Source organism: Callorhinus ursinus, unplaced genomic scaffold (genome assembly GCF_003265705.2).
Source record: "Callorhinus ursinus isolate GAN/ISIS: 27379988/994484 unplaced genomic scaffold, GSC_fseal_2.0 scaffold71, whole genome shotgun sequence".
NCBI classification, from domain to species: Eukaryota; Metazoa; Chordata; class Mammalia; order Carnivora; family Otariidae; genus Callorhinus; species Callorhinus ursinus.
The window spans coordinates 234,307-258,683 of NW_027397133.1; the positions used below are offsets into that span (position 1 = coordinate 234,307).

Genomic DNA, 24,377 nt, shown 5'->3' on the forward strand with positions numbered 1-24,377 from the left:
CATCCTTTGTGGCTCCTGGCTTTGCACTCTTGCGTTTCTTCCTTGTGCCTCATTTTCTATGACCACACCTCAGTTGGACATTTCTTGGGAACTAAAAAGCATTTCTAGGAGTCAAAAATGCAAATGAAATGGGTACACTGCTGTGCAGTGGAGATGCAAAACTTTAGGGGTGACATGAGGGAAGTGGAGAAGGAGGATGACAGTAAAGCAGCAGAATGAGTGAGGGACTTCTGATAATAAGACGACCTAATATTTAGTTTGAGTTCTTTCTTTTGCCAGTGCGTCAGGGAAGTATGTTATGCAGTTACAGATAATCTGTGAGTGATATTTGCAGAAAGGAAAAAAAAAAAAAGCTGAGTACTGTTGTGGACTGACGGACTTCGAAACAAAAGCACCAGGCAAGAGTTAGCCAGAGTGCTTTACTTGAAGCAGAAACTCAAAACCAGAGGTGTTCATAAAAATGTAAACCACATGGGAATTTGTAAATATTGTAAATTGCAGTGAGAATCTACTGGGCACTCCCAGTTCGTGAAATGAGGGTGAGAGATCATTTTTGCTAGACATTAAAGGTTCTTACTTGACACCTGGATGACATTATTATTTACTGATTCATTAATTCAATATTTATTGAGTGTTTGTCTATCACACATTAGGCACTATTTTATACATAGGGTATGGAGATCCATCAGGGAACAATATGGGCCAAAATCCCTGCCTTCAGATAGTTTACATTCTCATTATGTGAAGGAAACCATACCAAGTACTACACACAGTTATCATACTGTTTCATGCCAATAAATCTGACAGTTTGGATGAAATGCTAAATTCCTTGAGAGCCACAGTTTACCAAAATTGACAGAAGAGGAAATAGAAAATCTGAATAGTCCCACAACTATCAAAGAAATTGAACTCATTACTAAAAGCCTTCCCAGAAAGAAAACCCAAAGCCAACTGTCTTCACTGGTGAAATTCTAAACATTTATGAAAGAAAAGAATCAGAGGAATCACTTCCCAAGTCTGTTTAGGGGGCCATCACAGTTTGATGTAAAAGCTAACAAGGACACTAGAGGAAAGGAAAGTAATAGACCCATCTTTACATACACATAAATGCAGAAGTTCTAAACAAATCTAGCGAGATAAATTATAAATAGACAAAATACATCATGACCAAATGTGGTTTATTCTGGGACTGCAAGGGCAGTTTAACATGCAGAAATTAATCAGTGTAATGTATGATGATACAAACGAAAGGATAAAACTATATGATCATCTTAATATATGCATGTAATGCAAGTCATACAATCCAATAGCCATTCATGATTTTAAAAAAAAAACCCTTAGTAAACTATGAACACAAAGAAATTTCTGTAATCTGATTAAAAATAGCTTTAAAGAAACCCTAAGCAAAATTTTAATGGTAAAATAACTAGTTTTCCCCTTACTATACTCTCTCACCTAAACTTTACAAATTCCCCATCACTTTCTCTTCTCCCTTGTACTCTTTGACAACCTCCACTTTATCCCAGGGTAGAGGCTGAGGTCCAAAATCAAAATGACACCTTATGTCACTTTTTTCCCCCACAAGTCAGGGGACACCAAAGTATTTTTCCTGATGACCCAAGGTAAGATGAAGCTGGAAATGGGAGCAGGGTTGAGAGCATGCAGAGTTCGAAAATGTCCCACAGCCCCCTCACATTGCCCGTAACTCTGCTTCTGCAGATGGTAAAGCAGATTTGGCTGATGTGTCAATGGTCTGGGTTACATCCTCACTAAGGGCCCTCTCCAGACTGGCAGGCAGGGAGTGGATCAGTCTCTCTCGGAAGTCTTGGCCCACAAAGACATAGAGCATTGGGTTGAGGCAGCTGTTGAAAAAGGCCAGGGAGCTCGTTGGATTAATAAAGACAAGAAGGATTTTGTACTTATGCTCCAACAATATCTCTCTGAGCCAGACTGTGCTTAAAAGGGCAATCAGCTGAAAGGGGAACCAACAGAGAAAGAAGGAAGCCACAACAGCAGTAAGGACCCGTAAGGGACGGCTGGACTTAATCATGCCTTTTTTGTGTATCTTGGCAGCAATGAGCCCATAGCAGATAGCAATGATGGACATCGGCATGCTGAAGCCAATGATAAACCGGATGATCCCTCTGGCCGTCAGCATGGTGATGGCCACCTTCATCTTCTCTTCAGTACTGTTGCCCCAGGATGCAAAGTTGAAAGTACATTGTATATTCCCTGTTCCATCATTTACTGTAGTCAAGAAGATGAAAACTGGCAAAGTAAGCATTAGGGCAAGAATCCAGGGTCCGATAATCACTTTTGTAGCCAGACTTACAGTACGGTGGTTCTGGACCCAGACTGGATGCAGGACACAAATACAGCGGTCCAGGGCGATGCAAGCAATGAGGAAGACACTCCCAAACAGGTTTATGTCCACCACAATGTAAACTGCCTTGCATAGGAACCAACCAAAAGGCCACTGTTCTCTCATGGCCTTTGAGACAATGAGGAATGGTAGGGTGGCCGTGAAGGAGAAGTCGGCTATGGCGAGGTTCAGGTAACAGATGGTGGTGACTGTGCGTGGCATCCGGAATCCAGCCACCCAGATCACAAGTCCATTGCCCAGGATGCCAAGGACAAAGGTGATGCCAAGCACCACCAATGATAGGATCCACAGAACCGTGTAGCCCGCAGACTCATGGAGCGTCTCTTCGGGTCCATCCATTGGGATGGAGATGTTGCTTTCCATCTTGCCCACACCTGAAACATTTCAACAATTGCCATGTCTCATCTGTGGAACCATCTTACAGCATCCCTATCCATGGCCGACATCAACCTCCACTAAGCTCCCACTCCAACCAGGACACCCGACTCTCCTGAAACTTGTGGCCAGTCATACTAAAAATTGGCACTCCCTTGGCTGTTACTTTGGGAGAGGATAGTTCTCCATATTCCCATAGTTATTCAGATGTATTCCACCTATCAGGCTCATTGCCTAGTCAAGAGGATTTCAAGAATCCTGTTCACTAGCAGAAAACCACACTGAGGGTGTAGAGATAAGAAAAAAATGATAAATTATGGCCTAGTGAGGGGAAAACACTAGGTTCAGAGTCAGTAGGTCCACCTCTCACCCATGATTCACTGCACAGATGCTGGCAAGCTCGGCAAGCTCTTGCAGCCCCAAGTTCTCCCAGACTCCCAGCTCCCACTACGAGAACCCTTTGCTGGCTGTTTGCTTAGTATTGAGGTTAAAGTTTTAGGATTTGGTTTCAGTTCATAATTGAGGACCTTGAACAGTTACTGGTAATATGTAGTAATATTATTACATCATGTGGATTCTGTGCTAGAGGAAGTCAGCAAAGGGGGCCCCATCTCTACTTTCAACCTTCTGTTTTTCATTGCTTGATATGGAGCTCTTCTCTGGGATGTGAAGAATTTTTACCCATGGCATAGCATTAGTGTTCTGTGGGATAAAGAATATGAGAGTAATAAAATTTGTTAGTAGTATCTGTTGGGTTCTTATCTGAGACCATGCACGGTGTTAATTGCTATATATGGGGATCCAGTTTGATCTACATAAGAATGCTATAATACTCATTATTTCTGGTTTTCATAAGAATAAACTGATGTTCAGAGCAATTATAGAAACTTCCCAAAGTCACTTCAGTAGTAAGTAGTAGAGGAAGGCCTTGGACCCAGGTTAATCTGGCTTTCTCTGTTACTAACTGTGACAGACATTGCTGGTTGCCCCCAACATCCATTCCCCTAGTCTCTTCTGCCCAAACCTCAGTTTTGTTTAGTTACTCATCCTTCAGGGAAGGTGTTCCTCTCAGTCTCTGGAGGCAAATTCTGATTAGTTTCAGCAGTAATTGGAATCCCCTTTGCTTTGCAAGGACTTGCTTTAACAGTGGGCACATGACTAAATCCTGGACAATAACACTGCTGGAAGATAACCGGGGGCGGGGGGGAGCTTCTGGGATAGATTTCCTTGCTTTTAAGAATTAAGAATCCCCGGGCGGGGCGGGGGGGAGGGTGAGCTGGGTCCGCCTGGGCCGCCCCCAAGGAACAATCTGGGCGGCAGCGGGCGGCCCCAGCCGGCTGCCGCGAGCCACTTCTGTGGGTACCGGGAAGAGCTAAGGTTGCCGATCTCGAGTCGTCCCCCTCTCCGCCCCCCAGGAGGGGCGAGAGGGAGCCACGGCTGATGTCAGAAATACACTTTCGGGAAATGGCTTCTAAATCTTGGCTGAATTTTTTAACCTTCCTTTGTGGATCAGCAATTGGATTTGTTTTATGTTTTCAGCTCTTGAGTATTTTGTTGGGAGAACAGGGTGATACCCAGCCTAATATTCTTCATAATGATCCTCATGCTAGGCACTCAGATGATAATGGACAAAATCATCTAGAAGGACAGATGAACTTCAATGCAGATTCTAGCCAACATAAAGATGAGAACACAGACATCGCTGAAAACTTCTATCAAAAGGTTAAAATTCTTTGCTGGGTTATGACAGGGCCTCAAAATCTAGAGAAAAAGGCCAAACATGTCAAAGCTACATGGGCCCAGCGTTGTAATAAAGTGTTGTTTATGAGTTCAGAAGAAAATAAAGACTTCCCTGCTGTGGGATTAAAAACCAGAGAAGGCAGAGACCAACTATATACTGGAAAACAATTAAAGCTTTTCAGTATGTTCATGATCATTATTTAGAAGATGCTGATTGGTTTATGAAAGCAGATACATATGTTATACTGGATAATTTGAGATGGCTACTCTCAAAATACAACCCTGAAGAACCCATTTACTTTGGGAGAAGATTTAAGCCCTATGTAAAGCAGGGCTACATGAGTGGAGGAGAGGGATATGTACTGAGCAAAGAAGCCTCGAAGAGATTTGTTGACGCATTTAAAACAGACAAATGTACACATAGTTCCTCCATCGAAGACTTAGCATTGGGCAAATGCATGGAAATTATAAATGTAGAAGCGGGAGATTCCAGAGATACCGTTGGAAAAGAAACTTTTCATCCATTTGTACCAGAACATCACTTAATCAAGGGTTATCTACCTAGAACCTTTTGGTATTGGAATTATAACTATTATCCTCCTGTAGAGGGTCCTGGTTGCTGTTCTGATCTTGCAGTTTCTTTTCACTATGTTGATCCTACAACTATGTATGAGTTAGAATACCTCGTTTATCATCTTCATCCATATGGTTATTTATACAGATATCAACCTGCCTTACCTGAGAATATACTGAAAGAAATAAGTCGAGCATACAAAAATGAAGACCCAAAAGTAAAATGAGAACTCTTGAAAGAAAAACATAAATGAAGAGGTAAAATGTCTAGCATTGCACTGAAGAACTTCTACATTTCTGATACAGAACACTGGAATCCCAGTGAGAAATTCTTTCTAAATGAACATTCCATATTAGAAATCTTTCATATGAATGACTGTAAACTGAAGCTTTAAGTGAGCTGTGAAGTCTGTTAAAATGTGTTTTGATACAGTAATATATATATATATATATATATCTATATCTGAAAAACTTGTGTTTTTAAAATGTGGCCAGGCAGAGGATCTAGAAATGAGATTTTTGTTTTCTATTCTTGACCACATGTATTATTTTCACTGAGAGACTAGAACATCTAAATTTTCTAAAACTACACTGCACATATTAATAACACAGATGATGCTAAATAGATCTGCCTTAAAGAAAATTTTAGAAGGAAACAGTGTTGCTTAATGTTATTTATAAACTCAAGACATGAACAGTATGATATAAATGAACCAAACCCCCCCACACACACTCATACATGCAGGTTTTGTCTAATGAAAATTTCCTGTGACTGTAATTGTCAGTATTTCTTCCAGACAAGGTAAAATAAGAATGGCACTTATCCTAAAGTGCATTAATAAAACCACATTTTGAAATTAAAAAAAAAAAGAATTAAGAATCCCCCTTTAAAAAAAGAAGAAAGAATAATCCCCCCACCAAAAGAAAAGAATAAGAATTCGAAAAAATGTAGTGTCTGCATCTGGACCAGATGTAACTACTGCATCCAAATTCAACCCAGAAGTCTATGTGACTCGTGCCACATTAACAGATTTTCTCATATTGTGATCTGTTAGCTGTATCAGAAATATCCAGAGTGGCTGGGGTGGCCTGGCTGGCTCAGTCAGTGGAGCGTGCGACTCTTGATCTTAGGCTTGTGAGTTCAAGCCCCACGTTGGGTGTAGAGATTACTTAAAAATAAAATCTTAAAAAAAAAAAAATATCCAGGGAGGCTACTAATAATGCATATTCATGAACCCCACTCTGGAATCTCTGCATAAAAGCTAAGGTGGTCTTCTATGATCTCAAAAATTTGAGGATCAATTTACTCTGGGCTATTCGGCCTCCTCAGGAGAAATTGCAGTTACCGAGCACCTGTTCACATTTAATACTCATAATAATATTGCAAGATGTTGGGGCGCCTGGGCGGTTCAGTCAGTTAAAGTGTCCAACTCTTGATTTGGCACAGGTCATAATCTCGGGGTCATGGCATGGAGCACCACATCAGGCTCTGTGCTCAGCAGGGAGTCTGCTTGCAATTCTTTCTCTCCCTCTTCTGCCTCTCCCTGCCCCTCTCTCTAAAATAAATAAATAGGGGCACCTGGGTGTTTCAGTCAGCTAAGTGTCTGAATCTTTTGGCTCAGATCATGATCTCAGGGTCATGAGATTGAGCCCCACGTCAGGCCCCATGCTCAGTGAGGAGTCTGCTTGAGATTCTCTCTCCTCTCCCTCTGCCCCTCCAGCTCGTGCTCTTTCTCTCTCTTTAAAATAAGTAAATCTTTAAGAAATAATAATAGGGTGAAGGAAGGGGGTAATTGGTTATGGGCATTAAGGAGGGCACTTGATGTAATGAGCACTGGATGTTATATGCAACGGACGAATCACTAAATTCTACCCCAAAACTAATAATATGCTATATGTTAGCTAACCTGAATTTTAATAAAATAAAAACAGTAATAATAATAATAATAATAATAATAATAATACTGCAAGGTGTCTGTTATTATCCTTTTATCAAAGGGAAACTGGCCCAGGGGTTTCAGTAGTTTGTTCAACATCATGCGCAGCTAGTCAGCAGAAGTGGCAAGTTTTGAAAACTGGATTTAACCAATTCCAGAGCCACTGCCTTTGCCAGTCTAAAATGCTGCTTTTTAAAGGGGTTCCCCAAGTTTACCTGGATGTGATCTCCCTCCCTCCTGTCCTTCTTCCTGTCTTTACCAGTCACTTTCCCAGCGGACCTCTATGGCACGTTGCTTGATTTAGTGCAGTTTCTCAACCTTGGCACCATTGACATGTGGGGCTGGATAATTGTTAGTTTTGGAAGACTCTCCTGTACATTGTAGAATGTTTAGCAGCATCCCTACCCCTACCTACCAAATGCTAGTAGCAGCTCCACCACCAGTGGTGACATCCAAAAGTACCTACAGACATTGTCAAATGTCCCCTGGGTTGGGGGGGGCGGGTGGCGGGAAGTACTCCCAGTTGAGAGTCACTGTTACCAGTGTAAAAAGTGCTGGGCTCTGGAGGGAGGTCAGTCTGTATTCTACTCTTCATCTGACACCTGCCCAAGGAGTTCTTAGTGCCATCTCTTTGAGCTTCAGTTTGCTCCTCGGCAGAATGGAGGCAGTTTTATGGTGAAGACTGATTTTTCAGGTGAGGATTAATTGAGAGTAGACATGGAAGTGTTTGAGGCAGGACCAAGTGAGTCTTTAACAGATGGGACCTCTTGGTCTTCACCTGGCTCTATACTGTGTCCTGGGGCTCAGTCCTGGGCCATGCATTGTGGAAGCTCAAGTTCAAGTCAAGAACAGCACTCATAACAGTAGTAGCTAGTACTTAGGAACATTTCCCATATGCTAAGAGCTCCTTTAGCCCACAACCCTCACATACGAGCATTTGAAATTCCACCAGAATTGTCCCGTCAACTCTCTTCCGCCCATCATACTTCCTTGACAGAGTCAAGTTCTCTCTACCCACTCACTAAGCACCCTGTGAGGCACTCAGAAGATATGATGTGTTCAGTGATACATAGATCTTGGTTTAAAAATGCTGCTGCAACAAGGAAGGACAATTGTGCAATGATAGGAGGGTAAAGGCCGATGAGGCCAAATTGTACATTATGGGCCCACCCTAGCTGTAGTTTGGGAGACAGGACCTGTGAACCACACACGATAATGCTGTGGATTATTAGGCCTCCTGTTCAGTGAACCCCTCAAATGTGCCAGTCACTGTCCATTTTATAATCGCCAATTACAGCAACCTTCTCTGGGATAAGGAGAGGAAACCATAGCTCTGGCAGGGGAAGTGACTTGCCTGGCGAGTGTCACAACTACTATGGGGCACAGCTGAATTTATGCCCCGATTTCCAATGGCAGCTCAGTACTTCTGTGTTAGCTTACTCTACTTCTCTAGCGTATTTGCACTTCCAAGTTTTGCTTTTTTTTTTCCCCCCTCCAAGTTTTGAAATAACTGTTTCAGTTCTCCTTTTCTCCTCTCTGCTTTTACCCGGCTTCTCCCGCCTCGTCCCCGCTCTCAGCTGATGTCTTTGCCTCCTACTGTAATGGGAAAATGATAACCATTAGAACTTTCAGCCTGCCCCACCCCACACCTTCCAATCTACTTGCACCTGTTGCCGTGAGTAAAGCATTCTCATTCCTGCCAGCAGCTCCCCTCCCGTGTTTGCTCTGGATCCCTCTCTACCTCGCCTTCCTGAGAACTTTCCTCCTGCATTATCCCTTTTCTCTTCTGCCAAAGACAAAAATCCAAGATTTTCTTTCTACTAAGGCCATTCTCGCTATCACATAAATGTTATCGTATCTCCTCCCTTTAGAAAGAAACCATCCCGGGCGCCTGGCTGGCTCAGTGGGCAGAGCACATGACTCTTGGTCTCAGGGTCGGGGGTTCAAGCCCCACAATGGGTGTTGAGCTTACTTTGAATAAATAAATAAATAAAAAGAAACCATCCTTGGCCCACATTCCGTTCCAGCTTCAGCCCTATTTCTCTCAAGAGAATTCTTTCTGTGAAGAGGATTCACAGCCAAACTTTAGAAAGGAGTGTCTCCACTCCTCACCGCACATTTTCTCCTAAACATACTCCAGACTGACTTCGCTGCTCAGCACTCCACAGAGTGTGCTCTCCTCAGGGACACCTGTGGCCTTTTTGTTGCCGACTCCATTGGTCCCTTCTCAGTCCTCATCCTGATACCTCAGTGATGTAGCACCCATGTGACCCCCTTCCTCCTCCTCCTTTTTTTTTTAAAGATTTGATTTATTTACTTGAGAGAGAGAATGAGAGAGAGAGAGAGAGAGCATGAGAAGGGGGAGGGTCAGAGGGAGAAGCAGACTCCCCGCCGAACAGGGAGCCTGATGTGGGACTCGATCTCGGGACTCCAGGATCATGACCTGAACTGAAGGCAGTCACTTAGATGTATCCACAGTACACTCTTGGTTGTTATTATAGCTCAATTGGCCACCTCTTCTCAGTCCAATTTACTAGCTTTTTCTCCTCTAAATTTAACTTTTTATTTTTAAAGATTTTTTTTTTTTTAAGATTTTATTTTAGGGAGAGAGCGCTCTCATGCTCATGAGCAGGGGGAGGGGCAGAGGGAAAAGGAGAGAGAGAATCCCAAGCAGACTCCACATGAGCATGGAGCCCAATACGGGGCTCACAACCCTGAGATCATGACCTGAGCCAAAATCAAGAGTTGGATGCTCAACCGACTGAACCACCCAGGTGCCTCTGAAAGATTTTATTTTTAAGTAATCTCCACACCCAATGTGGGGCTCAAACTCAAAATCTCGAGATCAAGAATCACACATTCCACTGACTGAGCCAGCCAGGCACCCCCTCTAAGTTTAACTTCACATGTTAGGGTGTCTCTGGGTTTATTCCTGCTCCCTTGCATCCTCTACACATAGTCTTTCCATAGTATCATCCAGTCTCATGGCTTATAATACCACACTGATAACTTCTTTTTTAAAAAAGTTTTATTTAGGGGCGCCTGGGTGGCTCAGATGGTTAAGCATCTGCCTTCGGCTCAGGTCATGATCCCGGGGTCCTGGGATCAAGTCCCACATCGGGCTCCTTGCTCAGCAGGGAGTCTGCTTCTCCCTCTCCCTCTGCCTCACCCTCTGCTTGTTCTCTCTCTGTCTCTCTCGCAAATGAATAAATAAAATCTTTAAAAAATAAGTAAATAAATAAAAGGTTTTATTTAGGGGCGCCTGGGTGGCTCAGTCGTTCAGCGTCTGCCTTCGTCTCAGGTCATGGTCCCAGAGTCCTGGGATCAAGCCCCGCATCGGGCTCTCTGCTCCGCCGGAAGCCTGCTTCTCCCTCTCCCACTCCCCCTGCTTGTGTTCCCTCTCTCGCTGTGTCTCTCTCTGTCAAATAAATAAAATCTTTTTTAAAAAAAAAGTTTTATTTATTTAAGTCATCTCTACACACAACGTGGGGCTCAAACTCACAACCCTGAGGTCAAGAGTCACATGCTCCACCGACTGAGCCAGCCAGGTACCCGGGTACCAATAGCCACCTGACTTCTTGAAATCTCCCTGTGGGAATCCCATAGGCATTCCAAACCTGGCATTACCCAAACCAAACTCTTAACTATCCCATTCCCCCAAATCTGCCTCTCTCCCAGTATTCCGTATCTATTTGAATTAAACACTCAGCTGTTAAATCTCCAAAACTAAAATGGATCCTTGATGTCTTTCCCAAGTCTATTGATTCTGTCTGCAAAGCAACTGAATCCACACCCAGAATCATTCCCATCCCCAGTGCTCTTGTCCATGGCCCCTCGTCTGGCTTGCATATTTGCCCTGACCTTGCAAATAGCTTGTTCCTGTTCCAAATGCCTCCCCCACCATTACCCCCCCCAAAAATCCATCTTCAGACAATAGCCAACTGATCTTTTTTTTTTTAAAGATTTTATTTATTTATTTGAGAGAGAGAGAGAGAAACAGCATGAGAGGGGAGACGGTCAGAGGGAGAAGCAGGCTCCCCGTTGAGCCGGGAGCCTGATGTGGGACTCGATCCCAGGACTCCGGGATCATGACCTGAGCCGAAGGCAGTTGCTTAACCAACTGAGCCACCCAGGTGCCCTGATCTTTTTTTTTTTTAAGATTTTATTTATTTATTTGACAGAGAGAGACACAGCCAGAGAGGGAACACAAGCAGGGGGAGTGGGAGAGGGAGAAGCAGGCTTCCCGCGGAGCAGGGAGCCCAATGTGCGGCTAGCCAACTGATTTTTTAAAAACAGAGAGCATGACAGGGCGCCTGGGTGGCTCATTTGGTTAAGCGACTGCCTTCGGCTCAGGTCATGATCCTGGAGTCCCGGGATCAAGTCCCGCATCGGGCTCCCTGCTCAGCAGGGAGTCTGCTTCTCCCTCTGACCCTCTTCCCTCTCGTGCTCTCTATCTCTCATTCTCTCTCTCTCAAATAAATAAATAAAATCTTTTAAAAAAAATAAAAATAAAAACAGAGAGCATGACATTATTTTGCTCAACATTCTTCAGTGGTTTCCATACTCCCGACTTCTAAACTCAAGCTTACCGAGCACTCTTGGATCTTCCCTGTCTATCCTTTGGTGACACAATTTCCAAAGTGTAGGAGAGTCCTCACACCAACAAACAATTCTTGAACACCAGCAGGTGTCCAAGAATTCAACTCAATTCTGACACTATCAGACTGCACAGCTTAAAGGTTCAGTCCTAAAAGATGCCCCCCTGCCTCTGGGGCAATTCAGACACCAGTTACAAGCCCAGGATACCTGTGCTTCTAACTGACTGTCTCTAAATCATAGATTCCCACAGCGTCTTCCTTAGATTCGATTAATCTGTCGCAGTGGCTCACAGAACCCAGAGAAATATTTTACTTGCTAGATCACCAGTTTATTATAAAAGGATATAACTCAGGAACAGCAGATGTAAGAGATGCATAGGGCGGGGTGTGGGGAAAGCACTCAGAGCTTTCATGTCCTCTCCAGGTGTGCTGCTCTACCCGCATCTCCACATCTCCACATGTTTTCACCAACTCAGAAGCTCCCTGAAGCCTGCCCTTTCGGGGTTTTATGGAGGCTTCATTACATAAGCATGATTGATTAACTCATTGGCCATTGTGGCTTGATTCAGTTTCCACCACTTCTTCTCTCCCTGGAGGTCCGGGGGCTGAGACTGAAAGTTCCAACCCTCCAATCACATGGTTGGTCCCCCTGGTAACCAGCCACCCCATTAACTTAACAAGACACCTCAATTTCTCTCCTGACTTAGGAGATTCCAAGGGTTTTAGGAGCTTTGTGTCAGAAACAGGACAAAAACCACATATATATTTCTAATTATATATCACAACATCACACTCAATCATACTCCATACTTTCACTCTGATCTTGCACAATGTGCTCCAACCAAATGGAGTTCCTTCAATTCCTTGAACATGCCAAGCTCATCGCCATCTCAGGGCTTCTGCGTCCTCTGTTCCTTCTGCCTGCGGTGCTCTTTCAAGCTTCCCACATTTGGCTTTTACTGAATCTTCATTCTCAGCTTAGTAATTACACCTTCAGAGGCCCCACCTGGCCCACAATGCAGAGCAGCAACTCCAGGCACAGTTTATCCTACCAGATATTTTTATTTATTTATCCATTCTTTCATTTTGTAGTCTAAATATCCTCCACAGTAGGAGCTCCTCGGTGGCTCAGTCAGTTAAGCATCTGCCTTCAGCTCAGGTTATGATCCCCAGGGTCCTGGGGTCAAGGCCCGAATTGGGCTCCCTGCTCAGGGGGGAGGCTACTTCTCCCTCTCTCTCTGCCCCCCCCCCCCCCTCGTGCTCTCTCTCGTGCACATGCACTCTCAAATAAATTTTAAATAATTTTACATAAATGAATGAATAAATAAATAAATAAATATCCTCCACATTCGCATATATGCTAGAAGACTACCAAATTCTTTCGGTGCTAAAACTCTAGAGGAACGCTGTCCAGTAGAAACATGCATGCAAGCTACACGTGAGGCTTATCATTCTTTCTACAAAGTAAAAGAAATCGATTTTGATAACATAATTTTAAATAATATAATGTATGTAACCCAACATATCAAAAAGAATATCATTGGAACATGTAACCAACATAAGAATTATCAATCAGCTATTTTACATTCTTTTTCCATGGTGAATCTTTGAATGTACTAAATGGGTCTTTTTTTGTTTGTTTTGTTTTTTTTGTTTTTAAAGATTTTATTTATTTATTCATGAGAGACAGAGGGAGAGAGAGAGAGAGAGAAGCAGAGGGAGAAGCAGGCTCCCAAGGAGCAGGGAGCCCGATGCGGGACTCGATCCCAGGACCCTGGGATCATGATCTGAGCCGAAGGCAGACGTTTAACCATCTGAGCCACCCAGGCGCCCTGTACTAAATGGATCTTAAAGCACATCTTGGACCAGCGAGAGCTCAATAACCATATGTGGCAAGTGGATTCTATATTGGACACCCAGCTCTGAAGGTTTAGGAGATATCTACTACCTAGCAGGTGTTCAAATAATAATTTTTGAAATTGTCAGGCCCCCAACTTACCACCAAGATCTTTTTTCTGTTGCTAGCTCCCAGCTTCCTGCAGAGTGACTCAGGTTGGGCAGATATTTTATTGGGTAAGGTGGGGAGGGACGATGGAGCTGGAACCAATCAGGTGACAGAAACCCAGGGCTTTTTGCAATTTCCAGAAAGCACCCTGGATATGTTGTCTATGTACTCTCCTTAGAGACTGAAGTCTGAATATTCCCCTCACCTCCAGCCTACTGTGGGAGACAGGAATTCAGCCCTCTAAATGTCAAGGGTCAAGGGGCATGGGTGTCCAGGCCCTTTCTCCTTCAGAGATTCAGGAAAATGAAGGAAATAATTACGGAGGTGAGAAGAACTCAAGACAAGCAATACAAAGCGGGAGATGGTGGTTAAGCAAAAACTTGTTTCTTTCCTCACATAACAGTTCTGACACCAAGTGTGTAGTAAAGGGCTGGATCCCACAAGACTGCCCCATTTCAGATGCTACTTGCAAGTCCCAGGTTGTCACCTATACGTGACTGACCAGCTATAAATCAGGGGTCTCTGCAAACCCCTCCTCAGGTTCGGTAATTTGCTAGAGTGGCTCGACAAACTCAGGAAGGCAATTTGCTTTTGTTTACCAGTTTATTATAAAGGATACGACCCAAGACCAGCGGAAGCCAGCATCCATCATGTCAGTTTGGATGAAAAAATGAACAGTAGAGTTCTTATCACCCCCCAGGCATGGCTGGACCAGCTGAGGAACCTGTAGGAATGCAGCCCCACTAGCTTATAAGTAGTTAATTAGCACTACCGTAAAGGTATAATCACCAGATGTACTTAATGAAATCTCTAACATAAAGAATAAAGATATTTTTCAGATTCTCAGTCTCTTGAGTTGGAAAAGACTTCCAGGGAACCAGATGAAGTGGCACTATAGCATCCACCTTCTCAGGAGACCCCTGCCCCAAATTTTGCCCATTATTTTATTTTAAAGATTTATTTGAGAGCGAACACAAGCAGGGTGGAAAGGGAGAGAAAGAATCTCAAGCAGACTCCCCGCTGAGCAGGGGCCTGATGCAGGGCTCGATCCCATGACCCTGAGATCATGACCTGAGCTGAAATCAAGAGTCGGACACTGAACCAACTGAGATACTCAGGTGCCCCAAATTTTCCCCTTTAAAACCCCTCACTTGCAAGCCATCAGGGAGTTTGGGGTTAATGAGCATTAGCTCCACATTCTCCTGGGAGGCGCACACCAATAAATAGCTCTCCTTTCTTCACTGCCAAAGCTCAATGTCAGTTTTTATTGGCTTGCTGCACATCAGGTGGACAAACTCTCATTTGGTTCGGTTACACAGCCAAATGGAAGAGATGCATACAGCAAGGTATGCAGACAGTGGAGTGCACACTTTCCATGCCGTCTCTGAGGGTACCACCCTCCCAACACCTTGATGGGTCCACTAACCTGGAAGCTCATCAGATCTTTCCAGTCAAGAGTTTTGTTTTATTTTTTAAGATTTCATTTATTTATGAGAGAGAGAGCATGAGTAGGTTGAGGGACAGAGGAGCCCTATGTAGGGCTTGATCCCAGGACCCTGGGATCTGACTCATGACCTGAGCCGAAGGCAGATACCCAACCGATTGAGCCACTCAAGCACCCCTCCAGTCAAGAGTTTTTAGGGCCTGGGTGGCTCAGTCATTAAGCGTCTGCCTTTGGCTCAGGTCCCTGGGATTGAGCCCGGCATTGGGCTCCCTGCTTGGCTGGAAGCGTGCTTCTCCCTCCCCTACTCCCCCTGCTTGTGTTCCCTCTCTCGCTGTGTCTCTCTCTGTCAAATGAAAAATTCTTTTTAAAAAAAGTTTTTATAGAGCTTAATCTTCATTCCCTTCCATCTTCCCTTCCTGAGATCAGTGTATGGGGCTGAAAGTCCCAAAGCTTTAATCACCTGGTCCTTCAGAGGCTATCTAGGGACCCCACTTAACTCACCTCATTAGCATAAACTCTGGCATGATTGAAAAGAGCTCCTTAGGTATAACAAAATACACTTTTATAACAACTCAGGAAATTCCTAGGGTTTTAGGAGTCTGTGCCGGGAACCAGGGACAAAGACCAAATATATTTCTTATAACACAGTGGTGCTAAAAACAATGGTAGGGGCACCTGGGAGGCTCAGTTGGTTGAGCCGTCCTACTGTTGATTTTGGCTCAGGTTATGATCTTGGGGGAGATTGAGCCCTATGTCGGGCTCGGCACTCAGCATGGAGCCTGCTTGGGATTCTCTCTCCCTCTTCCTCTGCCCTTCCACCCTCCACCCAACTCCCCCCACTCCCACTCACCCGCTCTCTCTCTAAAAAATAAATAAATAGAGATAAAAGGAATAGTAACCAGGAACATAGAGAGAGGTAAGGGAGATGTGTAAGAGAGGACCCTTCACCCAACACCATCATCAAGATCAGTCCCCTCCCCTTCTGCTCCTGAGGGAGATAACTTTGGGGCCACTGATCTGAGGAGATGGGCCCTTTCTGAGATTTTAAGCACCATCATACTGTTCCACAGAGTTCTCAAATCCAGTGGGTACAGCTGTGGAGAGCCAGAAGACAAGGGTCTAAGAGGAAGAGATGAAGACAACTATTTTCTTTATTTTCCTTTTTCTCACAGAATCACTATACCAATGGGATGTTTTCAGTTATGTTATAGGGAAACTGTGAATCCCTTAAACCATGAAGAAATTTATTATGTAAAAAAATTAGGGGATGCCTGGGTGGCTCAGTCACTAAGCGTCTGCCTTGGGCTCAGGTCATGATCCCAGGGTCCTGGGATCAAGCCCCGTGTTGGGCTCCCTGCTCGGCGGGGAGCCTGCTTCTCCCTCTGCCTCTGCCTCTCTCTCCCCCTCTGCCTGCCGCTCCGCCTGCTTGTGCTCTCTCTCTCTGTGAAATAAATTTTTTTTAATTTATTTCTCAATTTGAGAAGGTTCTTAATTTGGACAAAAATTGAGTTTAATGTAATCCTTTTAGTCCACCACCCCATTGGTTTTCTTCCAGGGGCTTCCAGAACATGACCATAAGGTGACTGCCATTATTAGAGACATCACCATCATGTCCACATAACCTCCCAAGCCAGGAGAATGGGGATGGGCAGAAAAACTGACTTCATATGCCTCTCTCACTTTATAAGGGAGAAAAATCTCTTCTGGAGTCTCTGCAAACCTCTTTTTATTCTTCACTGGCAGAACTGAGTAAGATACCCATTTCCAGACCACTCCCTGGCCAAAAAAAAAAAATGTTTTAATGAAGTTGACTTGATTGGCTTACAATGAAGGAAATTGCCACCTGAATAAAATGGAACCCACTTATTAAGGAATAAGGGTGGTAGATATCATAGGTGTAGGCCTCCAAAGAGGTTCTCCCTTGCTGGCTCCTCGGGATGTAGAAGTTAATCAGACACAGGCTCTGATCAACTGAATGAAGAGATGAGACAGTGAAGTGCTTGCGTCACTGACTCAGGTCCTTGGGCTCTCCAAGCAATAGAAATTTACTAGAGGCCAAACAGGAATTCCAGGCAAGGTTTTTATTGGGGCTTATGCTCAAGCACAAGGGAAACAGCTTAAAGGAAAGGGTGCTTCATTCTGGCTCTCTGAACAAAGGCTGGGGAAAGTTTTTAAAAAGACTGAAGTGGGAAATGAGTGATTCTAAGCATGTAGTTGGGGAGAGATGTGGGATGTTGGGTGCACAGGGGTATCAAACAGAATATGCTTCATCATGCATTGCATGTCTCATTAGTATGTTAAATCTCCACTGCTGGGAGTGTGTTTAATATTATAATCAGGGGAAAAGTCAGTGCTGGGGCCCACCTTGGTGCAGACTGGTTTGGTTCGATCTCTGTCGGTCTTTGTACTAGAGTCGTCCTTTGGTAAGCATCCTATTTCCGCATTCCTGCAAGATACGCTGCTCAAGGGGCATAGGGTTTCAGCTATCAAGGGATGCTGGATTTCACTGTCAGGATTGAAGAGGACTCAAGTCTAGTTCCTGCTCTGTCTCATTTGGTCACAGTAGAGTGACAGTATACATAGTAATAGAGAGATGCCTGGGTTTTTGTGGGCTCTCCAAAAGAAACAGCTAACTCAGACTGACAAGACCTAGTGTCATTCAGAAAGAGGTAACATCTAGGCTAGGTCTTAGAGACTTAGGTAAAGAAGAGAAAGAAAATTGCATTCCAGGCAGAGGAGAGTGAAAATACACAGGAGAGAGGCCAAGAAACACGTTAAATTGGTTGTTGGAGCATAGGTGGTGAGGCAGAGAGTGATAAGCGATGGCAGAAGCCATCTCTTAGAGGGTCATAACTGCTACAAGAGGGACTTGGGGGACACCTGGGTGGCACAGTCGGTTGAGCATCCGATTCTTGGCTGAGGTCGTGATATCAGGGTTGTGAGATCGAGCCCCATGTCGGGCTTCATGCTCAGCACAGGGTCTGCTTGGGATTCTCCCTCCCTCTCCATTTGCCCCTCCTGCTTGTGCTTTCTCTCTCCTAAATAAATAAATATTTTTGAATTATTTTTTAAAGATTTTATCTGAGAGAGAGAATGCAAGCAGGGAGAGGGGCAGAAGGAAAGGGACAAGCAGACTCCCTGCTGAGCTGGGAGCCCAACGCAGGGCTCAATCCCAGGCCCTGAAATCATGACCTGAGCTGAAGTCAGATGCTTAACGGACTGAGCCACCCAGGTGCCCCTAAATAAGTCTTAAAAAAAACTTGGAATTTCTCCTTAAGAAAATGAAAACCTGGGGCGCCTGGGTGGCTCAGACGGTTAAGCGTCTGCCTTCGGCTCAGGTCATGATCCCAGGGTCCTGGGATCGAGCCCCACATCGGGCTCCCTGCTCAGCGGGGAGCCTGCTTCTCCCCCTCCCTCTGCTTCTCCCCCTGCTCATGTTCTCTCTCTCTCTGTGTATCTCTGTCTCGAATGAATAAATAAAAAAATCTTAAAAAAAAAAGAAAGAAAATGAAAAGCCTTTGGGACCATAACAAAAGAGAAGGTTTCTATACAGCAAAGGAAATCATTAAAACAAAAAGACAACTTACTGAATGTGAGAAGATATTTGCAAATGATACATCCCACAGGGGGTTAATATCCAAGGTATATAATAAATAACGTATACAACTCAACACCAAAAATCCCCCCCAAATAATCCAAATAATCTGATTTTAAAATCGGTAGAGGGGGGCACCTGGGTGACTCAGTCATTAAGCGACTGACTCTTGATTTTGGCTCAGGTCGTGATCTCAGGGTCGTGAGATTGAGGCTCCACGCTCAGCACAGGCTGCTTAAGATTCTCTCCCTCTCCCTCTGCCCCTCCTGCCTGCGCTATAAATAAATAAATAAATAAATAAATAAATAAATAAATAAATAAATAAATATCTTTTTTAAAAAATGGGCAGAGGACCTGAATAAACATTTTTCCAAAGAAGCCATATGGATGGCCAAAAGACACATGAGAAGATGCTTGACATCACTAATCATCAGGAAAATGCAAACCAAAACCACAATGAAATATTACCTCACACCTACCTACCAAAATGGCTAGAATCAAAAAGACAAGAAATAACAAGTATGGTGAGGATATGGAGAAAAAGGAACCTTCATGTTGGTGGGAATGTAAATTGGTACAGCCACTGTCAGAAACAGTATAGAGGTCCTCAAAAAATTAAAAATAGAAATACTATGTGATTCAGTAATTCCACTACTGGGTATTTATCCAAAGAAAACAAAAACACTAAATTAATGTTTAATTCTTTTTTAATTAAAAAGATACAACACCCTTATGTGTCTTGCAGCATTATTTACAATAGCCAAGATATGGAAGCTGCTAAAGTGTACATCAACAGGTGAATGGATAAAAATGATGTGGATACATATGTAATGGAATGTTACTCAGCCATTAAAAAGAATGAGATCTTGCCATTTGCAACAACATGGATGGATCCAGAGGGTATTATGCTAAGTAAAATGTCAGTCAGAGAAGGACAAATACCATATGATTTCACTTATATGTGGAATCTAAAAAACAAAACAAATTCACAGGGCGCCTGGGTGGCTCAGTTGGTTAAGTGAATGCCTTTGGCTCAGGTCATGATCCCAGGGTCCTGAGATCGAGTCCCACATCAGGCTCCCAGCTCAGCGGGGAGCCTGCTTCTCCCTCTGACCCTCTCCCCTCTCATACTGTTTCTCTTTCTCTCTCTAATAAATAAATAAGTAAATAAAATCTTTAAAAAAAAGGAAAAAAAATTCACAAACAAAAAGTAGAAACAGACCCATAAATAACAGAGGACAAACATTGTTGCCAGAGAGGAGGGACTAGGGATGCGCAAAATGGGTGAAGGGGAGTGGGAGGTACAGTCCTACGGTTATGGAATGAGTAAGTCATGGGGATGAAAGGTACGGCATAGGAAATACAGTCAATGATATGTAATAGTGTTGTATAGTGACAGATGGTAGCTACATTTGTGGTGAACCTAGCATAATGTATAGAGTTGTTGAATTGCTGTGTTACACACCTAAAACTAATGTAACATTGTGTGTCAACTATACTTCAATTAAAAAAACTGCAAAAGGGGCGCCTGGGTGGCTCAGTTGTTAAGCGTCTGCCTTCGGCTCAGGTCATGATCTCAGGGTCCTGGGATCGAGCCCCGCATCGGGCTCCTTGCTTGGCAAGAAGCCTGCTTCTCCCTCTCCCACTCCCCCTGCTTGTGTTCCCTCTCTCACTGTCTCTTTCTCTATCAAATAAATAAAATCTTAAAAAAAAAACTGCAAAAAATGAAAAAACATTTAAGCAGGAGGATGACTTGTCAGATGTGTGCTTCAGAAAAAAAAAAAATTGTGCTAGAGTCCTGCAAAAGGATAGATTTGAGAATGTTCCCAGTTGAAGGCAGAGACCTTAGAGTGGAGGATATAGCAAGAGATTAAAGGGAAGTTGTTGAAGAGCTGCCCAGGGCAGGTCTAGGGTCCCAGAGAGGAGGAGTGGTCTGGGGAGAGACGTCCAGGCTCAGGAGACTGGCCTTGGAGACCGGACAGCCATGCGGAGTGAGGAAGAAGGGCTCTTTATGAATCCCACAGTTTTTGAGTTCCTGTTACTATCGCTACATAATAAGCCACCCTAAAACACAGTGATGTCAAACAACCATTTTATTATGCGCTTGGGTTATGTGGGTTAGGAATTAGAAGAAGGCACAGAGGAGATGCTTCTTTCTGCTGCCAAAGACTCAAAGGTTTGGGAGTGACTTGGAGGTTGGAGACCGGAGTTACTCGCAGACTTCTTCATCCACGTGTCTGGTACCTGGGTGTGAATGACTCCACTGCTGAGGACCTACATAAGGACTTAACGGCCTGGTGGCCTCAGGGTAATCAGATTTCTTGCCTGGTGGCCGCCTTCCCCCAGAACAAGTGTCCCACCAAGAAAACCAGTAGAAGCTTCATGGCCCTTTCTGGCCTAGCATCAGATGTCGTGCAGTGTCATCTCTACTATGTTCCACTGGTCAAAGCAGTCCCAACCCCACCCCGATTCAAGGGGGGAGGGTACAGACCCTACCTTTCAGTGGGAGAAGTGTCAAAGAATTCTGTGGCTATTTTCTTTAAAATCACCAGGATCATTTGGTGGATTTGGGGGCCATCACTGAGATGGAATTCCATGAGAAGAGGCAGAGTATATTAGTATGCTAGAGCTGCCTTAATAAAATACCACAGACTGGGCAGTTTAGACAACAGAAACTTATTTTCTCCCAGTTCCGGAGGCTGGGAGTCCAAGATCAAGGTGTCAGCCTGCTGTTTTCTTCTGAGGCCTCTCTCCTCGACTTGTAGATGGATGTCTTTCTTCTGTGTGTGTCTGTATCTTCATTTCCTGTTCTTTCAAGGACACCAGTCAGATTGGGTCAGAGCCAAAGGCCCTCTCTCCAAATAAAGTCACATTCTGAGGTAGTGGGGTTAGGGCTTCAACATATGAATTTTGGAGGGACACAGTTCCTTCCATCACACACAGTTATCAGAGAAGGTAATGAGATCAAATTCTAGAAATGGGCGTGAAGGGACAAATGAACCCAAGATGATGTGCCTGGAATTCAAGAGCAAGGTCCAAGCTGGAGGCAGGGATTTGGGGATTATTAATGAGGTGTGGTTGAAGCCTTAACTGTGGATAGGTTCACCCAGAGAAAATGTAAAACATGAGAGGAAGAGATTCTTTTCTGGTTACTAGCATATGGTAATATGTGTTGCACAAGAATACCTGCTAACTAATGATAATTCATGCCAACTAACTAATCCATACTAATTCAGGATAACTTTGCGTCAGTAACTCTTACTTGTTTTGCTCAAACATGTCCTCCATGAGAATTATTATCCTTAATTCACAGATGGGGTGACTGAGGCTCAGCAAAGTAAAAACAGGGGTCAAATCCAGCCCCCCATCTATTTTTGATTGGCTTATATTTTTAATGGCTGAAGAAAAAAGAATATTCTGTGTCAAGTAAAAATTATATACACTTCCAATTTCAGCCTCCTTAGATAAAGTTTTATTGGCACACAGATATAACAGCAAGGTTGAGTAGTTTTGATGGAGACACTGTGGCCTGCAAAACATAAAATATCTACTACTATGGCCCTTTACAGAAAAGGTCGGCCAATCCCTGGGTTGGATGGCTTGACCATTTGCAGAACTAGTCCATGGTAAATTTGGGTTTCCAGCCCAGGCAATCTGGCTTCACCATCTCAGGCATTGTGATTTACTGAAAGACTTTGCTGGCCATTTCAGATACCACAGGAGTCAGGGATTTTTGCAACATAGGCAAGAACTTGTCCCACCAAGGCCAAGCTCAATTATTTCCCCTCGGCCTTACACAGATTAGACAAGGGGGACACTTAGGAATCTGAGTCCCGTTGAGAATTTCCTTTTTTTCACCTTAGTCACTTTGCTTCTGTCCGTTTTACAAATCCTGGTGTGTTAATCATAGGCCATTTAGTGGCAAAGAACAAAACCCACATATGCTTCAGTAAAGAGGGCTTATGGGAAACATGCAGGGGCATCCAGGAATCCTGGTTTCAGGAAGAGAACCAGACATCCAAAGACCTGGAAATTTGTGTGGGAGTTACTCTCTGTGGGGTCCCATGTCTCTTATTTTCTCTCAGCACCTGAACGCTTCTCCTCTATGAATAGTAGTGCCCTCTGCCATTCTCTTCACTTTAATTCCCAGTAAGACTATGCCTTCCTTTTGACTCTTGGTTACATCCACACTTGTTACCCTTCCTCTCTTGGGAACCTTCTAACATGTGTCTTATATGTATGACTCCAAAGAAATTTTTATAAAACACAAATCTGAACATGCCCTACTTCTGATTAAAAATCTTCAGTAATTTCCCATTCCATCCTCATCCTCCTGGCTTGAGGTGCTGTGTGTGAAGTTAGGAGCTGTGGCGGCTATCTTGCAGCCATTAGGTGGCAATCTCCAGGAAGAAAGCCACCAAACTGGGGACGATAAAGTGGAAGGATTAAAATAAATGTGGTTCTTGATGATATTATTCAGACAGAACCCAGCCTAGTACTGTCCATTTCCAAAATTCTTGTAAAGTAGACCATAAATATTGTGTTGGTTTCAGATGTTGTTAGGTATAATTATAAATTTTAAGTGACTTATAATTGAAAAACCCTAATTGATTCAGGGCCTTGGGAAATAATGTTTCTAGGATGATTGTCTTTACTCTTCTCGGGAGACCAGAACTTAGAATTGTCCAGAGCAATGACAACAGTCTGTGGAAATTCCAGTGGGAAATGTATCTCTAGGGGCTAGGGACCTCGACAAGGACACATCAGAATGATGGAGTCAAGAGACTCTTTGGAGTGATTTATAGAGAAATGCAAGATGAAGAAATAAATATAGTGAACGTACACTATTCCTTCAGGATGTCTTGCTGTGAAAGAGAGCCAAGAATTTGTTGGAAACTAAAGAAGGACATGGAATCAAAGAATACATTTTCTATAAGATAAGAGGTTATAGACCATATTGGGGTGCTGAAGGGAATGTTGGAGTAGAGAGAAAATATTGTTGCTACAGGAGAAAGGGGAAAAGTGAAGGAGGGAAGTTCTTGAGAAAGTGGGTTGGGGGCAAGGTTCAGAAGACAAGTAGAAAGCTAGGTCTTGGGGTGCCTGGGTGGCTTAGCCATTAAGCGTCTGCCTTCGGCTCAGGTCATGATCCCAGGGTCCTGGGATCAAGCCCCACATCGGGCTCCTTGCTCAGCGGGGAGCCTGCTTCTCCCTCTGCCTCTGCTGCTCCCCCTGCTTGTGCTATCTCTCTCTCTCTCTCTCTCTCTCTCTCTCTCTCTCTCTCTCTGTCAGGTAAATAAGTAAAATCTTAAAAAATAATAAAAAAAAAGAAAGCTAGGTCTTGGGCTGGGGTACTTGCTTGTTGGTCATGGAGACAAAAGCAGAGAACAGCAGGGCAAGAGGGGACAGGTAGGTGGATTTGGTGGAGTACAAAGCAAGGGCATCAGCTGTGAGTGGACATGACAGAGGAGGTTCAGAGCTTTAAGGAGAAAGCAGAAAGGCCAAAGTAATTGTTATGGACCTTGGGGAAATGAAGGTAATAGAGAAGGAGTAGCCTTCCAGAGCAGTAATGTCTGGTCTTCACATGAAGAGGCTGGTGCTGGATGTTCCATGGGACCCATCAACAGGACTCAGCTCTGCCTCCTCAAAACTGCAACCTTAAACCTTAGGGCAGTCGCCTCCCCTTCTCCAAGCCAGAGTTTCTTGTCATTTGGTGATGATTATGTTTAG

At 43.9% G+C, this 24,377-nt stretch overlaps 1 protein-coding gene, 1 long non-coding RNA gene and 1 pseudogene across 7 annotated transcripts in view; 2 read left to right on the forward strand and 1 right to left on the reverse strand.

Moving 5' to 3' along the window:
- The window catches only part of LOC112806986 (uncharacterized), a 50,314-nt gene that overhangs the window by 21,543 nt on the left and 4,394 nt on the right, over positions 1–24,377 (forward strand). The window lies entirely within an intron of this gene.
- FPR2 (formyl peptide receptor 2) lies at positions 1,162–13,649 on the reverse strand. Of its 6 annotated transcripts, none has more exons than XM_073886449.1 (3): positions 13,602–13,649; positions 3,383–3,460; positions 1,162–2,757 (listed from the first exon to the last, which is right to left on the reverse strand). In XM_073886449.1, exon 3 carries the CDS (start codon positions 2,744–2,746, stop codon positions 1,691–1,693), a length of 1,056 nt encoding a protein of 351 aa, XP_073742550.1. In that variant the 5' UTR covers positions 2,747–2,757; positions 3,383–3,460; positions 13,602–13,649; the 3' UTR covers positions 1,162–1,690. The 6 variants fall into 6 exon arrangements, with proteins under 6 accessions (XP_073742550.1, XP_025705319.1, XP_025705320.1 ...); XM_025849534.2 differs by having other exon boundaries at positions 3,324–3,460; XM_025849535.2 differs by having other exon boundaries at positions 3,286–3,460.
- Positions 4,121–5,515, forward strand: LOC112806982 (glycoprotein-N-acetylgalactosamine 3-beta-galactosyltransferase 1 pseudogene; annotated as a pseudogene).